The 26344-nt window shown below is 47.4% G+C and overlaps 1 protein-coding gene across 3 annotated transcripts in view; it reads right to left on the reverse strand.

Annotated features, from left to right (window-relative positions):
• adamts9 (ADAM metallopeptidase with thrombospondin type 1 motif, 9) overlaps positions 1-24957 on the reverse strand; it is a 404749-nt gene extending 379792 nt beyond the window's left edge. For 2 of the 3 annotated variants that reach the window (XM_038810570.1, XM_038810569.1), the window contains exons 1-3: positions 24741-24957; positions 24223-24575; positions 6085-6250 (exon numbers count right to left, since the gene is read on the reverse strand). In XM_038810570.1, coding sequence (XP_038666498.1) covers positions 6085-6250; positions 24223-24575; positions 24741-24822 — 601 coding nt within the window. In that variant the 5' untranslated portion in view covers positions 24823-24957. The remainder of the gene's footprint in view (positions 1-6084; positions 6251-24222; positions 24576-24740) is intronic. The other variant, XM_038810571.1, reaches the window with a different exon arrangement.
• Between the last annotated feature and the right edge of the window lie 1387 nt (positions 24958-26344).

Raw genomic sequence — 26344 nt, forward strand, 5'->3', positions numbered from 1 at the left:
TTAAATATGTTGCTTGTTGTGTTCAATCTAAATCTGTTGTTTAAATGCCTGCCCTCAATGGGCATTCCCGTAGCTGCTAAGTCATAAGGGGGTGGGGCTGCACTCCTCCTGCACCATGCTGGGCTTCCGCAGACTGTCCCATTGGAGGCCCCAGGCTGCAGCACTGAGAGGAAGGTTCATCACAATATCCGAGCGCAGGTAAGTGCGCATTTTTCCCGTTTAGAATCGGCAGCCCGTGGCTTCCCACCGCTAGCCAGAAGTTGCAGGCCATTATGTCCCTGAAAGAATTCTGACTAAACATTTCTGACAAAATGCCGAGAATGACAGAGAGCTGACAGGAGCAACAGGGGTGAAGCAAACTCCTCAACATGCAACTTAATGCTCGAAAAGGCTCTCGATCTGGCACAATCAGAGACATTACAGCTGTGACTGCTGATATTATTAAGGTCATTAAAGAGGAACTTGGATTTCTGGTGCAGATTACCAGTGCTCAAGCTACATAATTACAGAATACTGGCAAAAGGCTCAATGAAGCAGAGGAGAGAATCCTTACTGTCGAAAATGCAACTTCCTCAGTTGAAGCCCGCTTGCAATCCTTGAGAGCTGGCCATCGCATTCTCTTAATCTGGATATGAAAGCTGGGCATATTAAGTTCGAAAGGGCACATTGTATCCTGTCTTTGAGGCCTAGGGACAATCAGCGTACCCGGCCCGTAGTTAAGTGTTTTCTTAACTTTGGAGGCAGCTAGACGTAATGGGGCCTTGCTCGATGATGGAGAAAAAGTCTCTTTCTTCCACGATTTCTCAGCGGCGATACAACAGAGGCACAAGGGTTTTAATAAAGTTAGAAAATAGCTGAAACTATCGGATTGCAATATGCCCTGCCATATCCTGTTACACTAAGGGTGATATCCGACAGCTCTGTAAGGCCGTTCCGACAATCCTGCTAAGGTCATGGCGTTTGTGAACTCCGTGGAAGAAAATCATTTGGAGTAACAATCTGGAGTTCACAGTAAATTCTGGACTCTTTTCGTTGTCATTATAATTCCTTCCTGATTCTGTGTTTTTATTTATCATGTGGATGGGGGCGAGCTAATAATTGAGCACCACAATGAGTGTTCTATCCTTAAGAATCTCAAGGACTTCCATTTGTCTTGAATGGAAAACACCCCTCAGAATGCTCCTTCTCATTAAGGAGTATGCTGTGCAGGTTGTACAGTACAAGGGCTGTATGATAGATATCTGTATTTTCGTCTTCCTATACATATGTTTATAATGGTAGGATAAGCTGTGTGGCCTCCTTTGCTTTAATAATGATAAGTGTGAGTAGCACCACTGCTGGGAGGTGGACAAATGGATTAAATTTTAATGGGAGGGGATCAGAATGCAGAAAGGGCATTCGGCAATCCTTATTCTGGTGTATCTTACCTCCTCTTTTTTGAGGGGAAGACTCCTTGTTGTAATGATGGAAAATCTGTAGGGATAGCCTTATGGGTCCTCACATTTGCTGAGGAATAGCCTCTTAGAACTCATGACTTTGCGTACTTTTTGTATTCTTTTTATTTTGGGGTTGAAGAATCATTAACATTGTTCCTGCAAAGGTATAGTCAAGTCTCCTATCTTAGGAAAAACTTTACAATGTGTCAATGGTGCCGCTGGTATAATTGGTGAAGGGGGGAGGTATGTTTTGGCGAGTGGCAGAAGGGGTTCAAATATCTCTGGCCATTTTTCTCTGTGTCAACATCCTACATTCCCTTTGGCTGAATAAGCAATGGCAGTAACTACTTTGAAACTTTGCTCCTGGAATGTGTGGAGAGTAAATCATCTTATTAAAAAACACCTAAAATTGTAGAGTGACTGGGCGGGAAAAGTCCTTTTTGCCCCATTCTTAACAAGTAGTCGAGGTATTGCAGTGTTAGTCAATACAAATGTGACTTTTAAACTGGAGGCCTGTGTGAAGGATAGTGGGTAGGGGTGTGATTGTCGTAGTGCCATTGAATGGAGAAAATGTCTCAATAATGAATGTCCATGGTCCCCCAAATTATTCCCCCGATTTTGTGACTAAAGTCTTCATGGACTTTGCTGAATTACCATCAACTAACTCCTTTATAGGTGGGAACGTCAACTGTCATGTTAACCCTTTGATGGAGAAAATCCCTATGACCAGGAATCCCCTCCACCTGATAGGCAAAGGCTTTAGCGTCAGTTTGTGAGGTGGGGTGTATCCATGTGTGAAGAACACTGCATCCTAAAGATAAAGAGTTCTCTGCTCCCCACCAAAGTCAGACAAGAATTGACTAATTTTTCATGCCAAAAACAATCCTACACTCAGTAACTGTCTGCTCTATCAGTAATATTGTGATTTCTGATCAAATACCTGCTATCCTGGATTTCTTCTTCAAGGGGACCCATTCCTCGCCTAGATCTTGGAAATTTGATGCGTCTTGTGTCAGAGATCATGGCCAGGATTCTCTGAAATCCCGGCCAAGTGTTGACGCTGGTGTCAAAACCGGCACGAGCGGCGTCGGCGTCAACGGGCTTCTAGGCCCAGTTATTCTCCCCGTCCTCGTGGGCCAGAACGGCACTGGATCGCTGTGCGCTGCTCCGGCGTTGAAAGCCGGCCTGCCAAAGCCGGCGCAGGTCCATGCATGTGCGCCACGGCCATCTCCGCGCTGGCCCGCGCGCAACATGGCGGAGCCCTACAGGAGCCCGTCGCGAAGAAACATAGCCCCCCCCTCCCCCCCGGAAGTAGCACACCCGCCAATCGGTTGCCACCGATCGCGGACCTGGCTACCCTGGAGGCCCCCCCGGAGTCTGCTCCTCCAGCCCCCCCACCAGGGTGGCACCAGCAGCCGGAACACCGAGGTCCCGCCGGGTAGGACCAAATGCAAACGACGCCGGCAGTACTCAGCGGAACTCGGCGGGCACTCGCCGAGCGTGGAGTATCACCGCGGGGGCTGCTTTCAACGGCTTCCGCCCGGTGCCGCGGCAACTGCTCCAGCGCGATCGGCGGCTCAGCGTCGGAGCAGCCTGGCGGGATTCGCACACCCGGCGTGGGCTCGGAGAATCCTGGCCCATAACTTTATCTTCTACTTTAAGGCTGAATTTGATCTCTTCTACTTAGTCAATTCTCTTTCTGATGTAAGCCTGTGGGAAATCTCAAGGCTTATGCTGCGGTTTGGTCATTGCGAATACGGCCAAGAAAAGTTGCAAAATGTTGCAGGGACTGCACCAGTTAGAAGTAAAATTGACTAAAGTAGAGTGAGTATGGCAGGAATCATCGCCATATTCTGCTGAAAGTAATTAATGTAATTCTAACAGCACTGGACTCCTTCTTGGCTCAATGGGCTGAGAGGAATTTAAAGTTTGCCAAACAAATGCTGTAGAAGTTGGGAAACAAATCAATTATCATAGAATCCCAACAGTACAGAAGGAAGCCATTTGGCTCATTGAGTCTGCACCAACCCTTCAAAAGAGCACCCTACCTAAGCATAGATGCATCGCCTCCTATGGAGTGTTTCTTCTCTTCCCTTAAACTCCCAACAATTTCTGATGACGACAGGTTAGAGAAATTTTCCCCATTCAATAGCCCCATGACAATCACATACCTACTACCCCAGCCCTTATTCTTCACACAGTCCTCCAGTTTTAAAGGCTCATTTGTATTGACTAAATTCTCCCATTTCTAATGGGACAGAGCCTCAATCTGTTAAGGCCCCGGGGCCCGATAGTTTTGGATGTGAACTCTGTAAGCAATAGAAGTTGCTGATTGTTGATTGGTATGTATAACTACTTTTTTGAAGTAGGTCCGCTGCCGCAGTTGCTTCATAAAGTGAAAATTTCCTTAATTTTGAAGCCAGAAAAGAATTATTTCGCCAAGTTTGCTCCTGAATGTAGGTTTCAAATTGTTGTCTAAGGTGTTGCGCAGTGCCGAGAAAGAATCCTGATGATCATTCAGAGCAATCAAATTGGGTTCACAAAGGGCAGGAATTCATGTAACATTGTCAGGAGGTTATTGTTATAACCCTGCCTGGGACTCATCCAGCTGGGGATGATTGTTCTCTGCTGCTGACTGGGCTGTGAGTTAAGCAACATTAGTATAACACATCAGCTGACTGAAAGGAGTGAGGACCCTGAGATGTGTTAAGCGGGTCCTGTGTAAATACTGCTATTATGCTGACTAAATGTCTTTCTTCTGAACTCTTTCAGACTTCCCCTTTGCCTGTCACTTCATTGGCGGCAATGATGAATTGGAGCTGCCGGCTGCCTTCTCCGGAATTTTTTTTTTTTGAGGTTCGGATCGGAACCAAATGGAAGGTGAGCACCGGGCCGAGGATTGATAATGACCGGTGGAGCATAAGTCCTCGGAGATTTCTGGGGTCTGATATATTCGGCAGTACCAGAAGTGACGCCATCAGGGTGACTACTGGTGATGGTCACGCAACGTTTTTGTCCGTTTCCATTTGCAGCCCTTTCTCGATGCCGGCTTGTTGTGGCAGAATGGTTTACTGGGGAGCACTTATCGGAGTTGGGTGCCGCATTTGGAATGTTGTTTGGGAGTGCGGCATTGATTTTGAAAGACTGTTCTGAGACGTTTGGGATTGCAAAATAAACAACAGTATTATTTTACATGTGTACTAATGTTTGCCACATAGCTACAAGTTAGATCTCGCGACGTGCAACGGCTGTTTGGAAGCCAGGCCTTTCCCGGCATCGTCCAGCTGTATCGCGCCCTTGTTCGAGCACAACGTGGTCGCTAGATCACGCCCATTATGTTTGGTCCTTTGTCAAAATTAAATCCAACTGCTTTGGTGTACTTGAAGAGCTTGAGAAGATATTCAATACGGCCTTAGAATTTGGTCCTTTGTTCTCAATTCTCGAGGCCCCAGATGGAAAGATAATTGACACTAATGAAAAAAGGCTGCATAATATCCTAACATTTGCAGCATGGAATAATATCCTTTGCTTCTAAATTAGTGGTAAACGTCCTTCAGTTCAGAATTGGCATAAAATTATCAAGGAATGGGGCAGCACGGTAGCATTGTGGATAGCACAATCGCTTCACAGCTCCAGGGTCCCAGGTTCGATTCCGGCTTGGGTCACTGTCTGTGCGGAGTCTGCACATCCTCCCCGTGTGTGCGTGGGTTTCCTCCGGGTGCTCCGGTTTCCTCCCACAGTCCAAAGATGTGCAGGTTAGGTGGATTGGCCATGATAAATTGCCCTTAGTGTCCAAATTTGCCCTTAGTGTTGGGTGGGGTTACTGGGTTATGGGGATAGGGTGGAGGTGTTGACCTTGGGTAGGGTGCTCTTTCCAAGAGCCGGTTCAGACTCGATGGGCTGAATGGCCTCCTTCTGCACTGTAAATTCTATGATTCTATGAATGCATCCCAATGGAATTCCTAATCTATATACTCCAACCTAAATCGGATGCATCCTGAAAAGTATCAGGGGTCTTATCTCAAATATATAGGTTCCATAATGACTGACTTGCTCCTACAAGGTTTTCTATAAGCTATGTAACACTGCCTTTAACATGTTGTATGTGAGGGGATGAACCATTTTGCCATGTTTTCATGGTTTTATTCTGTTTTCCCCCATTCTCTTGCTTGTTCTTTCAATGTTTTTATTTGTATAAATGGAGGAGCTGAGCATAATGATTAAGCTGAAATAGCTATATTGGTGTCCTCTTATATTTTTTTGTATTCATATATGGAGAAATATCATGCTGTAGTTTTGAGGGTTTGTTGTGTTATTGTAATCATTCTATTAAAATATTCCAATCACGAACACAAACAAAATATACATATTCATTACAATTGTTATCACCAAATTATTCTTAAGCACCAATTGTGGTTTCCTCTGTTGCAAATCCTATTAAAGTAAATTGTTGTTTTCATTCCAGGGAGAAATCAGATCCTTAAAATATTTTACTTAAAATTTCAAAACTTCTCATTTTCACTGCAATGATTACTTTTCCACCAGCAACATATGGAGACAAATCTTTCGTCACCTCATTTCCATCTCCTGTTGTTTGTTACAATGCATATGCTGACTTCATAATTCAGCTTAAAAGTTATAAACATACCTGAGTTGCCACAAATATTAGTGACTTCCCTTGTCGTTTGAATCTTCAGTGCATCTTGCTTGTACACAAGATGTGGTTTATTGTGCTCTTCATCATATTCTTCCCCATCAGACAGAACAAGAGGTTCAACAAAATACTCCCCATCGTGAGACCTGAAGGTGCCAAGCTGTAGAAAAAATTGAAAACATATTAAACTTCATACAGCCTTTTCTCATCTTGCACCCGTGTTACTATAAAAACAGTATGCTAAACTAAAACATGCTAAATGAAAATCACTTCCCACAAGAAAGCGTGCCTGACTGATAATTTTTTCATTAAAAAAATCAATTGGGTACCTTGAATCTAACTGGCCCAAAAATTCCCTTTCTACTTATCTCCTGCTCGCCACTTATCATCCACATGCCAGTCTCCTCACTGCTTTACTCCAAACCCACTCACTGCTTCCCTCATCAGACCACCATTGCTCCCTCCCACTCCCACCCTCGCCAGACCCCCTCGCTCTCTCCCGCTCAAGACCCCTCTTCTGACGCTCCTGACTCCCTCACTTCGTCTTGCTGCTGCCCTGCCCCGATTCCCTCGTGTCATTCCTCTCCCAACCCTCTAGCTGCCCCTCTCACTGCTTCCCTCTATCTTTCTCCCACTGTTTCCCTCTTGCCGCCCTGCACCCAGCTCCCTCGCTCCGTCCCACACATTGCCTTCCTTGCTGCTTCCCACTGGCTGCTCCCTCCTGTTCCCGCCACCCCCCCCCCCCACCGCCCCCCCCCCCCACCCCCCACCCCCTGCCATCACATTGCTTCCCTCTTAATATTTTTTATAAATTTAGAGTACCCAATTATTTTTTTTTCTGATTAAGGGGCAATTTAGCGTGGCCAATCCACCTAACCTGCACAGCTTTGGGTTGTGGGGGTGAAACCCATGGAGACATGGGGAGAATGTGCAAACTCCACACGGACAGTGACCTAGAGCTAGGATTTGAACCCGGTCCTCAGCACCGCAGTCCCAGTGCTAACCACTGCACCACATGCCGACCCTCACCCCTCATTGCTTCCCTCTTATTGCCCTCCTCCACTGCATCCCTTTTGTTGCCCTTCTCTCCCGCTCACAGACAGGGCTTGGGAGAGGAGCAGTAATTGACACAGTGTGGGAAAAGCAGCTGGGGGAAGCACGGATGAGGGCAGTGAGCACGATGTTGCGAAGGAGTTGGGAGTGGGGTGACGAAAAGGAACCAGCAAAGCAGTCGGGGTGGCAGCACGCAGGTGCAAGCAAGGTCGTTAGGAGTGAGGAAGGGTGAATGAGGCAAGAAAGGAAAGCAGAGAGTAGGAAAAAGTGAGAGGGTCAGGAGGAGAAAGTTGAAGAGTGTGGGAAAAAGCGAGGGGATTGGGATGTGGTGAGAACTAAACTATATATTTTTAAAAGACTGAGGGCGAAATTCTCCGCCCCCCACGACGGGTGGGAGAATAGCGGGAGGGCCTTCCCGACATTTTTGCCGCCCTCCCGCTATTCCCCCCCCCCCCCCCCCCGCCGAAGTCCCGACCCGAATCGCTGCCGCCGTTTTTTTACGGCCGGCAGCGATTCTCAGCTGTTAGATGGGCCGAAGTCCCAGCCCTTTACGCCATTTTTACAAACGGCAAACACACCTGGTCTTGCCGTTCGTAAAAACGGCGTGACTAACTCGCTATTAATAACCATGGCACCGATTGGCATGGCCGTATGACGGCCGTGCCAAGGGTGCCATGGGCCCGCGATCGGTGGGCACCGATCGCGGGCAGCGGGCCCGATGCCCGCGCACTACTTGTCCTTCCGCCGCCCCGCAGTATCCATTCGCGGGACGGCTGAGGGGCAACCCGGCCCGCGCATGCGCGGGTTTCGCGCAAAAACGCGATGACGTCACCCGCGCATGCGCGGGTTGGAGTCTTCCAAACTGCGCCTGCGCGGCTGACGTCATATGACGCGTCAGCCGGCGCTAACTCCGGCAAGCGGGCTTAACGATTTTCGTTAAGCCCGTCTTGCCGGAGCCTACGGCGTCGGGCTGCTAGCCCCGACCGGGGACCAGAATCGGTTCCCGGTCGGGAAGGGGCACGCTGCCGTAAAACCCACCCGGGTTTTACGCCAGCTTTACGATTTCTCCCGTTTTGGGTTAGTTAAAACTGAGCTCTTGGCGCAGGTGCAGTAACCAAGTTAAATATGAAAATGAAGGTCAAGGCTGACACTATTATTCGTGTAAGCTCCCTAAATTTATAAACAGGAGCAAAACGGATTGGACCACACTTTAAACAGATGATATCTGTAAATGTCCTGTGCCATTGCTCATTAAGTATGTCAGATGATAGTCTGTTTAACAAGGACAGAAACATTATATCTTGTAATACCCAAGTATTATTCTGTTGGAAAACTTAGGTGGTATTCCTTTAAGACAGCAAAGTCCAATTTCCAGTAAAACCTGGGTGAGATCAAGAGTTTAATTGCTCGTCAGAATTCTACCTTCCAATATTAATAAAAGTGGTTGGGAAGGTCATTTGGAGATTTGAAGTATTATACCTTCCAAAGTGTCTTTATAAAATATCGGGCTGGATTCTCCACTTCCCGCCGCTGGCAGCGGGAATTGCGATCGGGCAGAGAATAGCGCGCAACTGAAAATTTGCGGCCCGTACCGATTCAGACACCATGCTCTGGTCCCCCGCTGGTGCCGTTAGCAAAGTTTGTACCCCGCACTGACAGGCTGATGCAAAACGTCATTTGCATGAATTTAAATCTCATTTGCAGGTTGGACACATTTGCTCCACCCTTCCGCGATGTTCCACGTCGCTCAGGCCAGAGTCATGCAGGTGTGAATTGCCGCAAGTACTTACAAATAGGGACAGAGCACCATGGCTGTTGAGGGGGAGCGAGAAGATAAAAATATCTCGAACTCTCAAATATTGTTGGGCTTGCTGTGGGCTTGGTTGCCGAGGCCGGGGGGGGGGGGGGGTCATTGCTGCAGTCTGTACTTTACAATTTACACGCATCCCTCTGGCGCTATTTGCAGGCTCCTAGCTGCTCAGACTGCTGACTGTGCCCTACAAATGTTCAGAGAGCCTCTGGTGGTGTGGCAGCCCACTAGGCCACCCCTCTGGCAACCCTCATACCCCAGCGGTATCATCAAAGGAATGGGCATGGCCAAGCTCAATTACCAGCCCACCAAGTGTTGACACTCCTCAGACGTGCAGCTCCACTGCAGAGGAAGCAGGGGTTTTAGCAGAGCTCACCCCAATCAAAGGACACCTGCACTGTGGTCTTTGGAACCCTCCCTAGCACACTGCCCCTCTCAGGGCAAATACCTCGCTGATGGCCGACACCCCTCAGGATCACGAGCTGTCTTCTCCTGGTGAGGCTGGCAACACTGACTGCCTCTACCACCTCCACTCAGGCACTGTTCAGGAGGGCAGGCTTGAGACTGCGATCCACCCTGGTTAGAGGGTGTCCTCCTCTCTTCATTGGCATTGAGCAGTGGGTCCACTTCAGACTCCTGAAATTAGGGGGCAGGTCTTCTCTGAGCCAGTTTTATGACTGCAATGAGTGTGTGATGAGCGGAGCACTTAAATGCAGCTCCAGCTTGTTTGGCTCTTTCACGTTAATCCTAGCTCCAGCGGTTACACCATGCATTGTGCTGGGAATTGCTTCCAATTCTCACTGGCAGAGTGCTGACCTATTTGCATGTCCTCGTGGTATGAATAGCGTCAACGGAAACGGGAATCACTTGCTATTCAGTGCCGGCAGGAACCAGTCTTCCAAATGGAAAATTCAGATCCATATTTGACAGAAATCTCAATTTACGATAAAAAAAAAGTTATTGACAGGAAATGTGCACCACAAATACATTTTTGTTATATACACATGATGACTGGGTTGTAGGATGGTTGAGTTAATGACAAGGGGACTCATTGAGGGCTATGATGGTCACCCAGTGAGAATGCGGGAGAGCTGGGCAGGACAGGAGGAGTGACAACCCGTTCCATTTTTACCAAAGCAGAGAATGATACAACACAGATTAAGGCCATTCAGTCTTTTGTATCTATGCCAGCTCTTTGGTCGATCCATCCAGTTAGTGTAAAAGTCAAGTTTTTTATCCAGACTAAGTTTTTAGGCAGAAAATCTAGGGTCAACTTATACACAAGTAATATTTTTGAGGGGCTGAATTTGTTTCTCACTGGGGCTGCAGTGTGGGACCTGATGGGCACTCTTTTGGAGTAGCCTCTCTTGCACCCAAGAATCTCTCTCACTTCCCTGCCTGGCTCCCTCACTTGTTTTCTCCTTTTTACCAACACTCTCTTGAGTCAAGTGAGTGGGGGAAGGGGGTGGGGGATGAAAAGAGAGGGCATGCACTTGAGAGAGAGGGTCAGAGTGTGTGTGAGCAAGAGAGGGAGAAGAAAACAGTCACGCTCTGAGTCACGAGACAGAGAGAGAGAGATCAGCACGGGAGTGTGGGAGGGGAGAGGGAGAGTCAGCATGACAGAGGAGGAGGGGAGAAGGAGAGAGAGAATGTCAAGTGCGCACATGGGAGAGGGAGAAAGTGCAAGTGTGTACTTGGGAGAAAGAGAGAAGGGGGAGAATAAGTGCATGTGAGAAACAATATGTGGATATGCGGCAAAGAGCAGCACATGGGCACTCGTGCAAGACACAGCCATGCGCAGCATCTGGCTGGCCTCTAGTTGTTGAGTTTATCCCTCCATATTTTCCCCATCCGAATCATTTATATAGATTGTACACAGCTGTGTACCCCGCAGTGACTATTTTGGTACACCACTAATCAGAACCTGCCATCCGGAGAATCCTACTCTCGGTTTTCTCTCTGTCCACTTCCTTCTTAGTGTCTGTTTAGAGTGAGCACTGCACTCCTGGCTCCCTGAGGGAAGAAGATCTTTCTCCTGTTCAGCTTCTGAAACAAGGCCTCCATCACTGCACAAAACCGAGGGACATATTGTACCATTTCCATCCTTTTTTTCTGCTCAGTGACTCTTCCTGAATCAGCAGCAGCAGCTTCTCCAAAATGCACCTCACATTGAAGAGGTGCGGGTTGGCTTGAGGTGGCGAGGAGGCATGAGGTGGTTTGTGCCCTGCATGAACTTGAATCCTATATTGAGGTGTGCAACCCTTAATAAATCGTACTTAGTAATTGGTTGCGCACCACTATGGCCTGAATTTTTAGGGTGGTGGGTATTGACTGACACCAGCAGTCCCGATGCCATACTATGTTCTAATGAGCATTGATTGGCATAAGGCGGTTCTTCCACCCTCACTCGGGAGCAAATCCTGCCTTGGGAGAGTTGGCGGCCAATCCGATTGGCCGTCAGCTCTCCAGTCCCTCCAAGCACAGCACTACAGTTGTCAAAAGAGGCATGGCAGAGAGCTACCTGGAACCAAGTCCATGTAAATGGTCAAGGGTCCCAGGGCAGGGAATGCGTGGCCAGGGGGGTTGCATCCAATCAGAAGGGGTTTTCTGATTGAGGCGGCTGTCATACCCCACACTGGACCTACGGGGTGTGAACGATTATATTCCTTGTGGTTCTCGCGGAGCACGAGCTCCTCCACTGAGGGGCGGGGGGGCTCCATTAAGCCATGTATAAAAGGTCAGCCAATAAGGCACCGGCCATGGAGAGATCCAGTAGAGATCTACCAGGAGTTGTATATAATGTAACTGTGCATAAACCAAAGTTCTTTGTCCTTGCTCAATGTGGATTCCCCATGTCCTTATTAAAGTGCCCTCCAGCCTTCCCCCACCACCCCTCCCAAAATGTCATCCACCCGCCAGCCTACAAATTGAGGCTGTGTGGGAAAAGGCCTGTAAGTTCAATTGGGGCAAGATGAGCGTCGCGTTCGAGGGTCTGCCTTCCCCAGCATGAAATCGCAACCAGGTCGGTGGAAACCTGGAGAGAATCCCATCCAGCAATTTCACACTCCCCCCACCGCCGGGTACAGTTGCCCGGTGGGGGGGGATATGCTGCATGCTGCCTATGCCACTACGAACAGAAGCTGGTAAAGCCCGCAATGCAATCCTTGCACTCGATTACTAACCTCAAAAACCTTTTTCTCAAGGTACATTTTTTGAGCAACAGAGAGGGGAACACCATTGACTTGCAAGAAGATGTTGGAATGGAAGATAAGATCCAACAGGTGATTGATATATGTGGATGCCATGGAGATGCTAGTGAAATAGTGGAGCAAGTAAACAAGAGCAAGTAAAAATGAGTTCCTCTTCAAAATAGATGATAAATGAATACCTTGGAAAATTGGTGAAAAAGCTGAGAGGCACAACATATGAATGCCACCAGGAGTTTCATCAGGACCTGACTGCAATGCAAGCAAATTGACTTTGCACACCAGAATTATGAAGGTAAAGCTCCCCTCACTATGTTTATACATTTTCCAAAGCTCTTCAAGCACCCTACCTCTGCTTCAGAATTATCAATCCTTTCCTCCCCTGCTTTCATGGTAAATTGGAAGTCAGTAAAAACAAGACATGCTTTCACTTAGTCTCACAATCGCAGGCGTGATTTAAGCACTGCGTTGCATCATTCCAGTTAAATAGCAGAAAAGGTCAAAATAGAGATTCACGCCAGGCACAAATCAGTTTGCTATCTAATCGGCCCGCTTCCGGAGTGTTCTAGATCACACTCATATAGGGCGAGCATATCATCAACCCCTAATTGCATTACGTTCATCTCATTAGCTAGATTGAAGTCAAAAGTAACGGCATGCCTAGAATTAACCAGCTCCCCAGCGAGAAATCACACAGGCGTCATTTAGTACTCCTTTTGAAAAGCCCTAAGTTGGCCTGAGGTTGTGAGTAGACATTTTCATTTTCCGGCATGCAGCTCGGGAGTGGGGGAGGCCTTCAAGCCATCTTTAAATATTGTGGATATCCATAAAAACTGCTGATTGTCCTACAAAATATTGTTAATGAAGAATTGGCCTGGTTAGTTGTGAGAGTACTTTACACCTGCAGGTCATTTTTGTTGCTGCTGGTGGCTGCAATTGCCTCGGGGCTGCTGTTTCCTTCATTTTCTCAAGCCGGAGAGAAGGACAATTTTTGTCTAAGATGCCCGGAATACCGGGCTCCGGGGGGCATTGGAGTCCAGAAAGCAATCTGGTTTGAAGCAAGAAGCTGCTGCGGGACCTGATGGGTGACAGTGATCCAAATGAACAACCTACTGCAGACGTTGAAGAAATGCTTTTGCAGATTGCTGATGCTTTTGTTGCTGATGTAGTGAGTGTGACATGTAACTGGCATGTCACCATGCGTCCAACACGTTGGAGGTCAAGGATGTTCAACTTCACCTTGAGCGCCAGTGGAATATGTGGATGCCAGGATTTGGTTCCAATGAGATTGGGCTGTGTGGGAGGGCTTGCACAGCTGCAGCTCATGGATAGAGAGTGGCACTGCTCCGTTGGCTAACCAACAAGAGACACATTGATGGGCAGATCATTTCTATGACAAGCTCTGGGCATAATAACAGGTTCTCAGGCTTGTCCTCTTTTTCTGTTGAGGAACATGCACGTGTTTGGTTCTTTTGTAGAGATGAGCTGATATAGCTTTGTATGGGTACCATAATGGAATGGTGACGTCTCTTTGTTGTTACTGGTTAGTGTGATATAAGATAGGGTAAAGTTGCCATAGTCCCAGATGACCATAGGCTGCTCTCCCCTTTGAGGGGGAGAGCTGACTGGTGGTGATTTAATTGAGGATCACTACATCTCAGGCGAGGGGCAAGGCTGAGAAGCCGGGCCTTCATCAATAACTTCTGCTGGTATGGGAATTGAAAACGTGCTGCTGGCCTCGCTCTGCATCACAAACCAGCCGTTTAGCCAATCTGTTTAGCTGGACAGCTGATTTGGCTAGCAGCGCGGTTTCAATTCCCGCACCGGCTGAGGTTATTCATGAGGGCCCCACCTTCTCAACCTTGCCTCACAACCTTGAGGGGTGGTGATCCACAGGTTAAATCACCACCAGTCAGCTCTACCCCTATGAGTTACCTCAGCCTATGGTTATCTGGAATTATGGTGACTTTATCTTACCAACTGTTAAATGTGGAATGACATTTAAAGGGCGTCTTGACAAATACATGAATAGGATGGGAATAGAGCGATATGGACCCAGAAGTGTAGAAGATTTTAGTTTAGACGGGCAGCTTGGTCAGCGCAGGCTTGGAGGGCTGAAGGGCCTGATCCTGTGCTGTACTTTTCTTTGTTCTTTGTTACATAATTGATTTTTGAATCTTTGTTAATGTTGACCGCTTTTGCCAATTAAATATTCTCAGCTGGATTCTCATTGGCACACGTGACATGTCTAAGACGACGATTGTTGCATGAACACTATAGAGGCAGCAGCCAACAACCAAACAAACTGTGGCAGTCACCACTGTTGTAGATATCATATACGAGATGTAATATGGTAAGGCTCCTGTACGACAGGTACAGGTATAGATCTCCGCCTGCTGGCTCCTCCCAGTAGGCGGAGTATAAATGTGTGGGCTCTCTGAGCTGCAGCCATTTCCGCAAGAGCTGCAGGAGGCCACACCTCTCTGCTTAATAAAGCCTCGATTACACTCTACTCTCGTCTCGTCGTAATTGATGGTGCATCAATTTATTAAGCAGAGATTTTACAACGATGGACCTCCGCTTCAAGCCAGATCGCCTGCAGCTGCACCCTCAAGCAGACAATGCCAAGTCGACCTTCGCCCATTGGCTAGCTTGCTTTGAAGCCGGCATTGGATCTGCGACAGAACCACCCTCAGAGGCACAGAAACTCCAGATCCAGTATATACGGCTGAGCTCCGATATCTTTCCATTCACCCGGGATGCACCGATCTACGCTGAAGCCATGGCGCTTCTGGAAGAGAACTACACCCAGCAAACCAACGAACTCTACGCCAGGCACCTCCTGTCCACGCGGAATCAACTCCCCGGTGAGTCTGTGGAAGATTTCTGGCGTGCCCTGCACGCTCTGGTGAGGGACAGCGATTGCCAGGCCGTTTCGGTCGCTGAACATTCCCAACTCCTAATCAGGGACGCTTTAGTTACGGGCATAGGGTTGGCATACATCCGCCAGCGCCTCTTAGAAGGGGCTACCCTCAACCTCGTGGCAACCAAGAAACTCACGACCTCACTAATGGTCGCCTCCTGTAATGTACAAGCGTACACCCCCAAACGCACGGCGCCCCCCTCCTGGACATCGTGGACCCCACCAGTGAACACCCCATCGTGGACTCCACCAGCGACCGCCCCCAGCTAACCCCGAGCCCGCGCCACGTGTCAGCCAGCCAACCCCGGGGGACCCAAGAGCTACTTCTGTGGACAGACAAAGCACCCTCGGCAGCGCTGCCCGACATGGAGCGCACTCTGCAAGGCCAACGGGAAGAAAGGATATTTTGCTGCGGTGTGCCAGGACCGGTCGATCGCCACTGTAACCAGGCCCATTGTTGCTGCACCCACCAAGTGCGGCCCGTGACCGCCGCCATCTTCCTCGCTTCAGGACATGTGCAGCCCGTGGGCGGCGCCATCTTGCTTGCCTCAGGACATGTGCTGGGCTATGCTTTGGGGAACTGGGCAATGTCCATCTGCACCTGGGATATTCAAGACGTCCAGCACCTCCTTTTTGATCTCAATGTGACCCAGAGTCATCATCCACCAAGTCCTTCATTTTGGTGAATACTGATGCAAATTCAGTACCTCATTAATTTCCTCTTGTTCCACGCATAGGTCCCCTCCTCTGTCCTCGAGTGGGCCAACCCTTTCCCTAGCAACCTCTTGCTCTTTATATTTGCCAGGGTCCTTTCATCGGCCATTTTAGCTCTCCTGCTTCCTTGCTTAAGTTCCTTCCTACTTTCCTTTTATTCCTATTGGGCAGCACGTAGCACAAGTGATTAGCACTGTGGCTTCACAGCGTCGGGGTCCGAGGTTCGATTACCTGCTGGGTCACTGTCTGTGCGCAGTCTGCACTTTCTCCCCGTGTGTGCGTGGGTTTCCTCCAGGTGCTCTGGTTTCCTCCCCCAGTCCAATGACGTGCAGGTTAGGTGGATTGGCCATCATAAATTGCCCTTAGTGACTAAAAAAGGTTGGGTGGGGTTATTGGGTTACGGCGATCGGGTGGAAGTGAGGGCTTAAGTGGGTCGGTGCAGACACGATGGGCCGAATGGCCTTCTTCTGCACTGTATCTTCTATGTGTATGTATATCCTTCATTGATTGGGACATGGATGTTGAGGCCAGCAGTCATGGTCATCACAGACTGAGCCAAGACGCTGATGTTGTGCTCTAGGCTTTCCACTGCGGTAATTGGCAAAAGCGGTCAACATTAACAAAGATTCGAAAATCAATTATGTAAAAAAGAACAAAGAAAAGTACAGCACAGGAACAGGCCCTTCGGCCCTCCAAGCCTGCGCTGACCAAGCTGCCCATCTAAACTAAAATCTTCTACACTTCTGGGGCCCATATCGCTCTATCCCATCCTATTCATGTTTTTGTCAAGACGCCCTTAAATGTCATTCCACATTTGGTCGCCACCCTAGCAGGCCTCGTTGGCCTTGTTGCCATGCATTATCGGCATCATCAGTACGTTCGTAGCCTTTAGGACTCCTCCTCGGCTATGCACTCGCTGGAATGATACTGACACCCCGTCCTTAATCTCAAGGCTGTGTCCTGTCTGCATCAGCTCTGGGATAACCTTGTTCAGAGGCTCAGCATCTGACTGGGATTCAGCTGGGTCCTGGGATCCAGCAGACCTCCAACTTCTGACTCCCATGGATGTTCCTGCCTTTACCTGATGTGCGTCAGCAACTGTGTGGTGCTGACCAGATTAGTGGGCAGGCCCGTGGGGCACAATGTCCCCCATCAAGGTGTGCGTCTTGCACTGGTGCAAGGTGGGGCAATAGCCGTGATGCCTTGATGGTGGTCTTGTCTCCTCCACAAAAGATCAGCCATGATCTAATTGAATGGCGGAGCAGGCTCGAGGGGCCAGATGGCCTACTCCTGCTCCTAGTTCTTATGAGGTGGTCTCTTTGGTGGCAGGAAGAGGGAATGACTCTGAATGGCTCGGCCCTATCAGATGGAGATCCTATGAGACAATGGACATGTGGTCAGTGAGAGGGGAGGATCATTTTGTCTGACATGATCATCTCACTTGAGACAGGTCTTCTGGGTGAAGGGGCAGTGGCATAGGTCAACTGATGGTGATTGCTCTCTCCTCAGTGTAACCCGCGACTTCCAGGGCCTGTTCCTCATAGGGGGTGAGGACTCAAATCTCTCGTACTCCACCCCTTGTTTTGGCCCTTTCCTGCTTGTTATAGGCTATCTTGTCCTGCCGGAAAAATAGAGGGCATTGTGATCTGCATGCTTGGTAGTTCCGGGGGCGTCTATAGCAGGTGGCATGTGTGGGCACCCAAATGGACATGAAGGGGTTGTGTTGCTGGGTGCCAGTGGATTCTGAGGAGCAAGCACAAAGATCAGATGTGGAGAGTGTGAGGCGTCAGCTAGTGATTTGGGGTGGGGAGGGGCAGAAAAAAATAATTTGAGGGGTGGCAGGCGGAACTGATGCCAGGAAGAGAGTTGGTAACTTACCCTTGAATTTCGGGGGAGGTTGTTGGTCTTCTTCCTACATTGGACGCCGGTCCTCCTTGTCATGCTGCCAGTACTGACAACTGCCACTGCCTCCCAGGCCATATTGAAAGCCCTATTGCTGGTCCTCCGACCCCTGAGAACAGGATGTCCCCTCTCGCATCCAGAACATTAAGAAGCCTGGCCTAGTCGGCATCTCCAAAGCGCAGAGTAAACCAGTGGTCATGCTTGTGTGTTGAGTGGGAGTGAGTGGTAAGGGAACTTTTAAGAGCAGCCTCCCTTTGTTAGCAGCGAGACGCTGAGGGACGATTCGGGTCAATCTGATGGTGAGACAGCCAGTAATGGCAAAAAGCACATGGGGGCTCATAATTGCCATTAAATACAGCCCGCAATCACGCCAATGCGGTTGTCGAAAAACACTCAGCCAATCGTGTTAAATTAACACCAGAAGTCTTTGCGTTAAATAACGCCCCACACCTTTTGGCTACACTTGTTGTTTCTACCTCTCATCATGAACAACATGATAAAGGGGCTCATTTAAGTTGCAAATGATTACCCAGAAACAAAGCTTGCACTTTCTTCTTGCAGATGCGGCAAGTAACAGGAGACAACCAACACTACAGGAGGTCCTAATAAACTGCAAAAATTACATCACCAGCATGATTGGAAGACACTTCAGCAGTCGGCATCAGCAAACAGCAAGTCTCTGGGCCTTGAAATAAAAGCAAAATAGTCTGGATACAGAAAATTTGAAATCAAAACAGAAAGGTAACTTTCTGTTCCGAAGGAGAGTCAGTCCAGCTTCTCGCTCCACAGATGCTGCCACACCTGCACTTCCTGTTTTTAGTTCAAGTCTCCAGGCCTTGCTCAGCAGAGTGTGCTCGCACCTTCCCTACTTACATTGCAGATAATAGATAACAATTCTGTAAGCACAATTATGAAGATTCATTCATTTGGAATAAAAATCACTCAACAACAACTTGCACTTGGAAAGAAGGATATCAATACAAACACAGCCACAGAAGGAAAGGTCAAGACAGATGACAAGAAGTATGATCAGAAAGAGGTCAGCCTGAAGGAGCATCGTAAAAGAAGGCAGAGAGGTTCAAGTGGGGAATTTCAGAGCTCGTCATCAATGCAGCTGAAAGGACATCTGCGAATGAGGGTGCTATTAAAATTGGGGATGTGCAAGGGGCCAGCACTAGAGGAGAACAGGAACCTCGAGAGCTTGTAGGACTGGTGCAGGCTACAAAGATTAAAGAGACGAGACCCTAAATGGAATTTACAAGGATGAGGATTTTAAAATTAAGTTATTGTTAGATCAGGAACCAGTGAAGGTCAGCAAGCACAGGCGTGATGGGTGAACCACAGAGACATGGGTCTCAGAGTTTTGACTGAGCACAAGATTACATCGGGTTAAAGAAGGCTAGCCCTGAAAGTGAAATCTAGATATAACAAACACATGGATGAGGAATTCAGCAGCAGATGAGCTTAAGTAAGGTCAAAGTGAAGCAATGTTATCTGCGATAATCACCATTATCTTGGTGATGGTATGGATATATGGTTACAAATCTTACCTCTGGGCCAAACACAACACAAAGGATGGAAATGCTGGTCAGGGAATGGTGTTTGTGGGAGGGACCAAAGACAATGGCTTCAATTCTCCCAATATTAATATGGAGGACATTTATTTTCATCCAATATTGGATGTTAGACAAGCAGTGTGACAAATTAGACAGAGTGGAGTCAAAAGAGGTGAGATAGAGCTGAGTGGCATCAGCATACATGTGGAACCTGATGTTGTCACAATATATATATATATATAGATGGGAAATAGAAAGGGGCCAAGGATAAATCCTTGGGGAATTCCAGAGGCAACACAGGACTGGAAGGAGAAGTAATTGCAGACAATTCTCTGAATGCAATTACATTGATAATAATTGAACCCAGTGAAGGCAGTTCCACCCATCCGGATGTTAAAGGTGAGGTATGGAAATAGGTTAGCGTTGTTAACTATATTGAAGGTTTTAGACAGGTCAAGACGATGAGGAAGAATAGTTTTCATTCTCACAGACATAAAGAATGTAATTTGACAAGGGCTGCCTCAATACAGTGGCCAGGTTAGAAACCTGATTGGATAGTCAATGTTGTTACATACTAGATTAAAATACATATGCTTTGAAATACTTGGGAAGTTAAGGGTGAACACAGATTTGTGAAGTGATAACATGTTCAAGGAATTTGAAGAGAATATGGTGGTTGGAGATGGGATGATAGTTTGCAAAGACAGAAGGATCAAGGCTTTTTTATTTTAAAAGTTCTGATTAAGGACTAACTTATTACAACATGTCTCATTTGCATAAACTAAACATCACTAATTGCCACATTTATTCTGGGTGCAAACGTAAAGATACCAATGATCAAATGAGACTCCTTTTATGCTTAGCAATCTCCTCTAGTACTGTTCATCGTTAATCAAAAGCTTTAACCTTCCAACAATGCGACAGCTTAAGAGATGGTGAAGCCACAACTGATAGGAAATAGTGTGAGACTGCATCAGAAAGTGAAAGAATGATTGGAATCACTCTTGGAAATTAATTTTGCTTTCTTAAGCCATTGTACAAAAGTAAACATTTTCCCCTCACACAACAATTACAAAAACTCATCTGTACTCACCTGTTTTGGGTATGGGACAGAAAGAAAGAAAATGAAATAAATTGTGACCTAAACTGCCAGCTGGAATAGAATCAGTCAAATAATAATAATAAACCTTTATTAGTGTCACAGTAGGCTTACATTAACACTGCAATGAAGTTACTGTGAAAATCCCCTGGTGGCCACACTCCGGCACCTGTTTGGGTACACGGAGGGGGGATTCAGAATGTCAGCATGTGAAGCAACAATGCTAACCACTGTGTTACCGTGCCATCCATTGCAGGAAGAAGATTTGCATGTATTAGCAAAGCTTGCCTCAAAAAAAAAGTTATGCAGAGGAACTTGTAGACATCTCAAAAGGTGCAGCAAGTAAGAGCAGTATCGTCATTCACCAGCAACAAAAGGCAAATGGGACCAGAGTACCCACAGGAGGTACAGCACCTACGAACCCAATTAACACAGGGACAGCAGCAGTTACAGAACTGCAGTTCAAAGAACCAGCTTGTCAAAAATGTTGGGCGGGATTCTCCAGTCGCTAATGCCGAAACCGCATTCGCCAATTCGCCGGAGAATCCCCATTTATGACTAAATTGGGGTTGGTGCCGCTTTCACGATGCTCCGCCCCCTCCAAAGCGGCATGCTCTAGAATTACGCCACACGCCGTGTCGACGGCCTCAGGACATTGCCTGAGGCCCTCCCCCTGATGCTCCGTCCCCGACCGGCCGAGTTCCCGACAGTGTCGGTCACGTGTGCTATCATTTGTCGGGAACTTGGCGTGGCGGTTGCAGACTAAGTCCAGCGGCCACAGTCAAGGGAGAACCGATTCGAGGGCAGTGGGGACTTTGGCAGGGGCTGGGGGCACTATTGGGGGGGGGGGGGGGGTGGGTCCAGGGCTCTGGGGGCACTATTTTGCAGGCCGGGTCCGCGTGCGGCCAGTGCCATGCTGCACAGCGTGGCTAACGTGGGCCGCCGTGTGCTTGCGCGGACATGGATCCCGCAATTCTCCTGGCCGTACCGGCAGCAAGAGCCGGGTGTTCTACGCTGCCTTCCAACTAGCCCCCAGCCAAATGGCGGATCGGTGGCTGTTTTGGGCCGAATGTTTGGTCGTAAAACGCCACTGTTCCCACACTGGCATCAGGACATTGACTGAAAATCGGAAATTCCAGTCCCTTGTGTATGAGATGTGCTATCCAGGAACAGTTGAACAAACACCCATTCTGCACTGACTCAGATTATCAACGTCGCGTTTAATCTTCATAACAGAGAAGCCCTCCAGACACCCTAAGTGGTCACTGCAGGAGTCACTAAACTGCAGACTATTCAGAAAACTGCAAGTTTAAAAAAAAATTAGTGACTCCTCACTATACATCATTAACTAAACACAGCGAGAATGCACTTCATTCAGCACTATTAACAAAACCATTACTGTCAATGTGAAAATTGTATGATTTAGTGTGCACCATTCATCAAAAATAATGGAGCACATGTACTTTTTCCAAAAAGTACGCATGATGCTGTTCTTCTGAGGCAAATATGCAGATGGTTGGAGGAGCAAGAAAAGGGCTCTCTCCTCGGCGATGCTGGTTCCTTGGCTGATAATTAATGCAAAATCTTTGCCCTGGCTGATCAGCCGTTTGGGGTGCTGAAACAATACGTTAGTTCTGTTAACTGCTTGTGATTGAAGAAAAGGGCTTTTGTTATATACCCTCAAGTAGGTTGCAAAATCTGCTAACGGTTGTCACAGATTAAGGCTTCAACATAGCAGAGAAACAATAACAAGCCATGGAAGAACAGGAATACAATGGGACGGCGACAGCCACCGACAGCAGAACAGGTACTGCAGCTCTGTGTGTGTGTGGGGGGGGGGGGGGGGGGTGCTGGACAGAGACGTTCATGAGAATCTCACTGCCTCCTAGAGTTCTCCCAGCCCCCAGGGAGTTCCCAATTAGGCAGCGTTTACTTGCAGTGACAGAATTGCTCATTACTTTGCTCGCTTGCTTTGCGATGAGAAGGACGGGGATCAGTTTGTAAACACTCTTGGATAACTTTTCTGGGCAACTGAAGAATGGCAGACGAACTCTTACAGATAAGAGGGGGGGGGGTATCACATTTTTATTCCCCTCATTTTTTTGAAGTGATGTTGCCAAGCGATCACCCCCACGTTCAGATGCCCACGATTTCTCGCCATGCCCCCCCCCCCCCCCCCAGCCTGAGAGGGCTCGGCCTGAACACCCTGCTGGAGCTCCTCAGACTTCATAGCAAATGCTCTTCGCTGAGTGAAGGCAGCAGGGCTCCGTGGGCCCGCGCATCATACTTTAAGGTGGATCTCAAAGTCGGTGCCTTTCTCCAAACTTTTTTTTTTAAAAAGCACAACTCAAAACAGGAACGGTGTATCGCTCTCGAAGCAGCATTTTCAACGTGTTGGTCCCCCCACCCACCGCGCGATGGATACAAATTAATGTTTCCGCTCAACCGAAATTATCTGCGAACGAATTAACCAGCCGCGTTCTTGGCCGCCTTAAGAAAGTGACCGTATTCCCCCCTCTGTGAGCGAACCCAGCTCCGCCCAGAGCCCAGCAAAACAACTGTCACGCTGATAAATGAAGGGGTTTATTCGCCTTTCACGACTGGTTATATACTTTGCCGAGCGAGCGCGAGAGAGGGTATTTGCATTAGTGAGGTGAAAATGGAGACTGCTCCAATAATTTATCTCCACCAACCCCCCCCCCCCCCCCCCCCCCCCCCCGCCACCAAAACAAATTTCCAAAGAGTTTGTCGCTGATTCCAACGCTGGAGATTTTTTTTTTAAATGCCAAAAATACTTTTGGTCGCTGCGTCACATTCAAAGGACATCCTGCTTAAATAATTCAGAGGAGAGAACTTTGAAATAGTGAACATGAGGTAAGCAAATGGAGGGGGAGGGGAGGGGGGGGGGGGGGCTCGTTTGTCAACCCAACTCTGGACTCTGCTGCTCTGGACGTGCAGGCAAGGCACTAATCCATCCTGTTGTGTGTAAACCTCTCCAGAGGTTACAGCGAAACAGGCAAGTCCATTCACATGCATTCTGATCACCAGCTTTGAAGTTACTTAACATGCAACTGAGGTGGAGAATGCTGCGTTTTATATCAAAGATGAGCAAGGGCCAGTGCATATATATATTTTTAAAGATTTACAAATCCAACTGCCCCCTCCCCCGAAGAAAAAAAGTTCACCAGCAGTTCCTTGCTGTTTAAAATTCCCTGCTTAAACCGGGAGTCACCGTCTCAGCGAATAATTAAACCGGGAAATCAGTCTGTCTGGCAAGATTGGACACTGGAAAAGGGCTGACTCCGCCTTCGCTGTGTAAGTTTTTTTAGTTGTTTGGGGAGGGAAAACGTTTTGCACGTAAAAAAAATGCGTCTGTCAATTGGAGTTATTAACATCTTGACGTCGGCCTCAACACACACACACATACAACCTATTCCCAGGATCTCCAGAGCCCATGTTCCACCGTGCAAGCTGCAACCTAGCACTAGTCCAGCCTTATTTAGAGATAGTTATCTGAAGGTGTTTTAGATTTTGTGGGGGGGGGGGGGGGGGGGGGGAGTGAATGACGAGTTACGCACATTACCCGGAGGAGTACGCTGTGTTTCCCAGTGTGGTCTGGCTGGGTGGTTAGCACGTTCTAGCGCCGATTATCTTTAATTCAAACTTTATCCCCAATGGCAATCGGTCCCGTTGTGTCCCACTATGTGAATGTCGTTATCTTTCCAGATTCCAGACTTGAAATTAGAAAAAAAAAATCAGGCCCCCTACTTATTTTTTTTTTAAAAATCGGCAGTATTTATACAGAATCACCAAATGGTGATTTGGAAACTCCATAAATTCAGCATCGCGAGGGTTAAAATCTTACTTACGAGTCCTGAACAGAGGCTGATCACAGCTGTATGCTCTGGCTTAGCATTGACCTGTCCTGTATAGTAGCAATGCTTCGTGTCAGTGTCCTCTTCGTGAAAGTCTGTGAGATTAGCTTGTATTCCAAGGTGTGTAACGGTAAATATCGGTGCAATAAATCCAGAGTCGGCAGTTAGATTGAGGTGAAAAAATTGCCCAAATACACTAATTCTGTAGTGAGTTACGAAGGCCCAGTGATCGGTACCTACACTCCGTTTTCTCCTAAAATGCATCGTGTCTGGGAAAGGCTCCCCAAACTCAGTCACTCGAGTGGGAGTCACGATTTCATAAACCGTCAGCTGCTCTCGAAGTTTTGCTGAAACAAGATAAAATCCTGATTTAACACATGGGGATAAAAAGTAATGCCTAGATGTGTATAGTATTAACGATCCACTTTTGTTAAATGCTGTTCCCTTTTATTTTTTAACACATCGACTGGTTTGCAACACTTAGGCAAATACACAATATAATCAAGTATTACCTTGTCTTTGGTACATTTCTGGTGTTCCTTCTATTCTGCAGGCGAAAAGTAACGTTACCCCTACCCAAAACACAAGCTGCATGATTACCGACTGTGCACAGAAAGCCCTCACCACAGGTCAACCACAGTAACTTAGCACTCCAATCTTTCATTCAATGTATCCTTGATTGAACAGTGCTATGAGAGTTGGTGCTTGGCGTACGTAGCATCCGAAATCGTTCGCGTAATATTGGGTAAGAGAACATATTGGTCCGGGGGAAGTCAGTGCGGGTTAGTTTTTTTTTACATTACTCCCAGTGCCTGTGAACTCGAGGATTTGATCTTTTTGAGGGGGGGTTGGGGGCGGTGACGGCTCGGCGGACTCAAGCGTTTCAACCCTGCTAATCTGAAAGGCATTGACGTCTCCCAGGGACCTCCCCCCTCTGCCTTATCGAGGCCAATAGTATGTCAGGCTGGCCTGCTCGGGCGGATACTAATCAAACGCTACTTTTTTTCCTCTCTTCACCCCCCCCCCCCCCCCCCCCCCCCCCCCTTTCGAACCTTCCTTCTCCAGCCCCAAAGAGCAGAAATATGCAAGAATAGTATGCAAGTCCCTGGAGCAGGAAAACTATCTCAGCTGTGGATACTTTGGCAATCGTTGTTAATTGTCTGTTTTGATTTACTAAGTAAAATATTTAAAGTAAGCCTTTCTGTGTTTCTCCCCTCTCTGAACTAAGTCTCGACATTATCTCCCACTGTCAAACAAGATTACGGATGTTTTTTTTATACATATGAAGAACTTCGTATACTGTTTAGCATATTTTCCCCAAAACTTTAAATTTCACTATACGTCAAAAAAAAATCTGAAATAATGCCATTTTCTTTACAGTGCTGTCTATAGTCCTGAGGAATGTATTGCACTTGGCTTAACAAAGCGAGAGTTTTAACAATCATAAATGCACAAATAACCAAACTGCAAGAAACAAAATTAAAGTTGCAAATGGATCGGGAGTGTTTACTTGTTCGTTATTTGTTGGCTTTCTCTGAATAGGTCTTGCATTGCAGGAAATGCTCATACATTACGCGAACGACACAAGGGCACCTTATAATTTACCAGTTCCCAGCCCAATAATCATTTCCTCTTTGTACGCCTGAGATCTCTAGTGCATTGCCTCTTACAACCGCAGCCGGCAGGATACACCACGACCTTGATGCGATTAGAGTGGGTGGTGGTCACAGGAACTACTATTCATTGTCTTCCTCGATCATACAAAGAGCCAGTTATCTATTTTATCGATGGACCTAAAATGGATTTTTTTTAATGGGCTCTGTTATTTTCTCAAAATGTTAGATAGGTTTTGGTTAAATTTCAGTTAACGGTTAGGGTTTTTTTTGAAAACTGAAGTTATTTAATTTACGCGATTCTATGTCTGAAGTTGAGGTTCTTCAAATAATCTGTGTTATGTTGCAGGCCAGAAAAAGTGTTCCTAATGTTCTGTTCTAACTATGCCTTCTTACAACTGAAATGCCACTGCAGTTAAAGAGATTATGATTTCATCAATTCCATAACTTGTTGCCAGCTCTATTGCTATTTGTGCTCTCCAATTGACACATCATAGGACAAT

The sequence above is a fragment of the Scyliorhinus canicula genome, chromosome 11 (assembly GCF_902713615.1).
Source record: "Scyliorhinus canicula chromosome 11, sScyCan1.1, whole genome shotgun sequence".
Classification (NCBI taxonomy): Eukaryota; Metazoa; Chordata; class Chondrichthyes; order Carcharhiniformes; family Scyliorhinidae; genus Scyliorhinus; species Scyliorhinus canicula.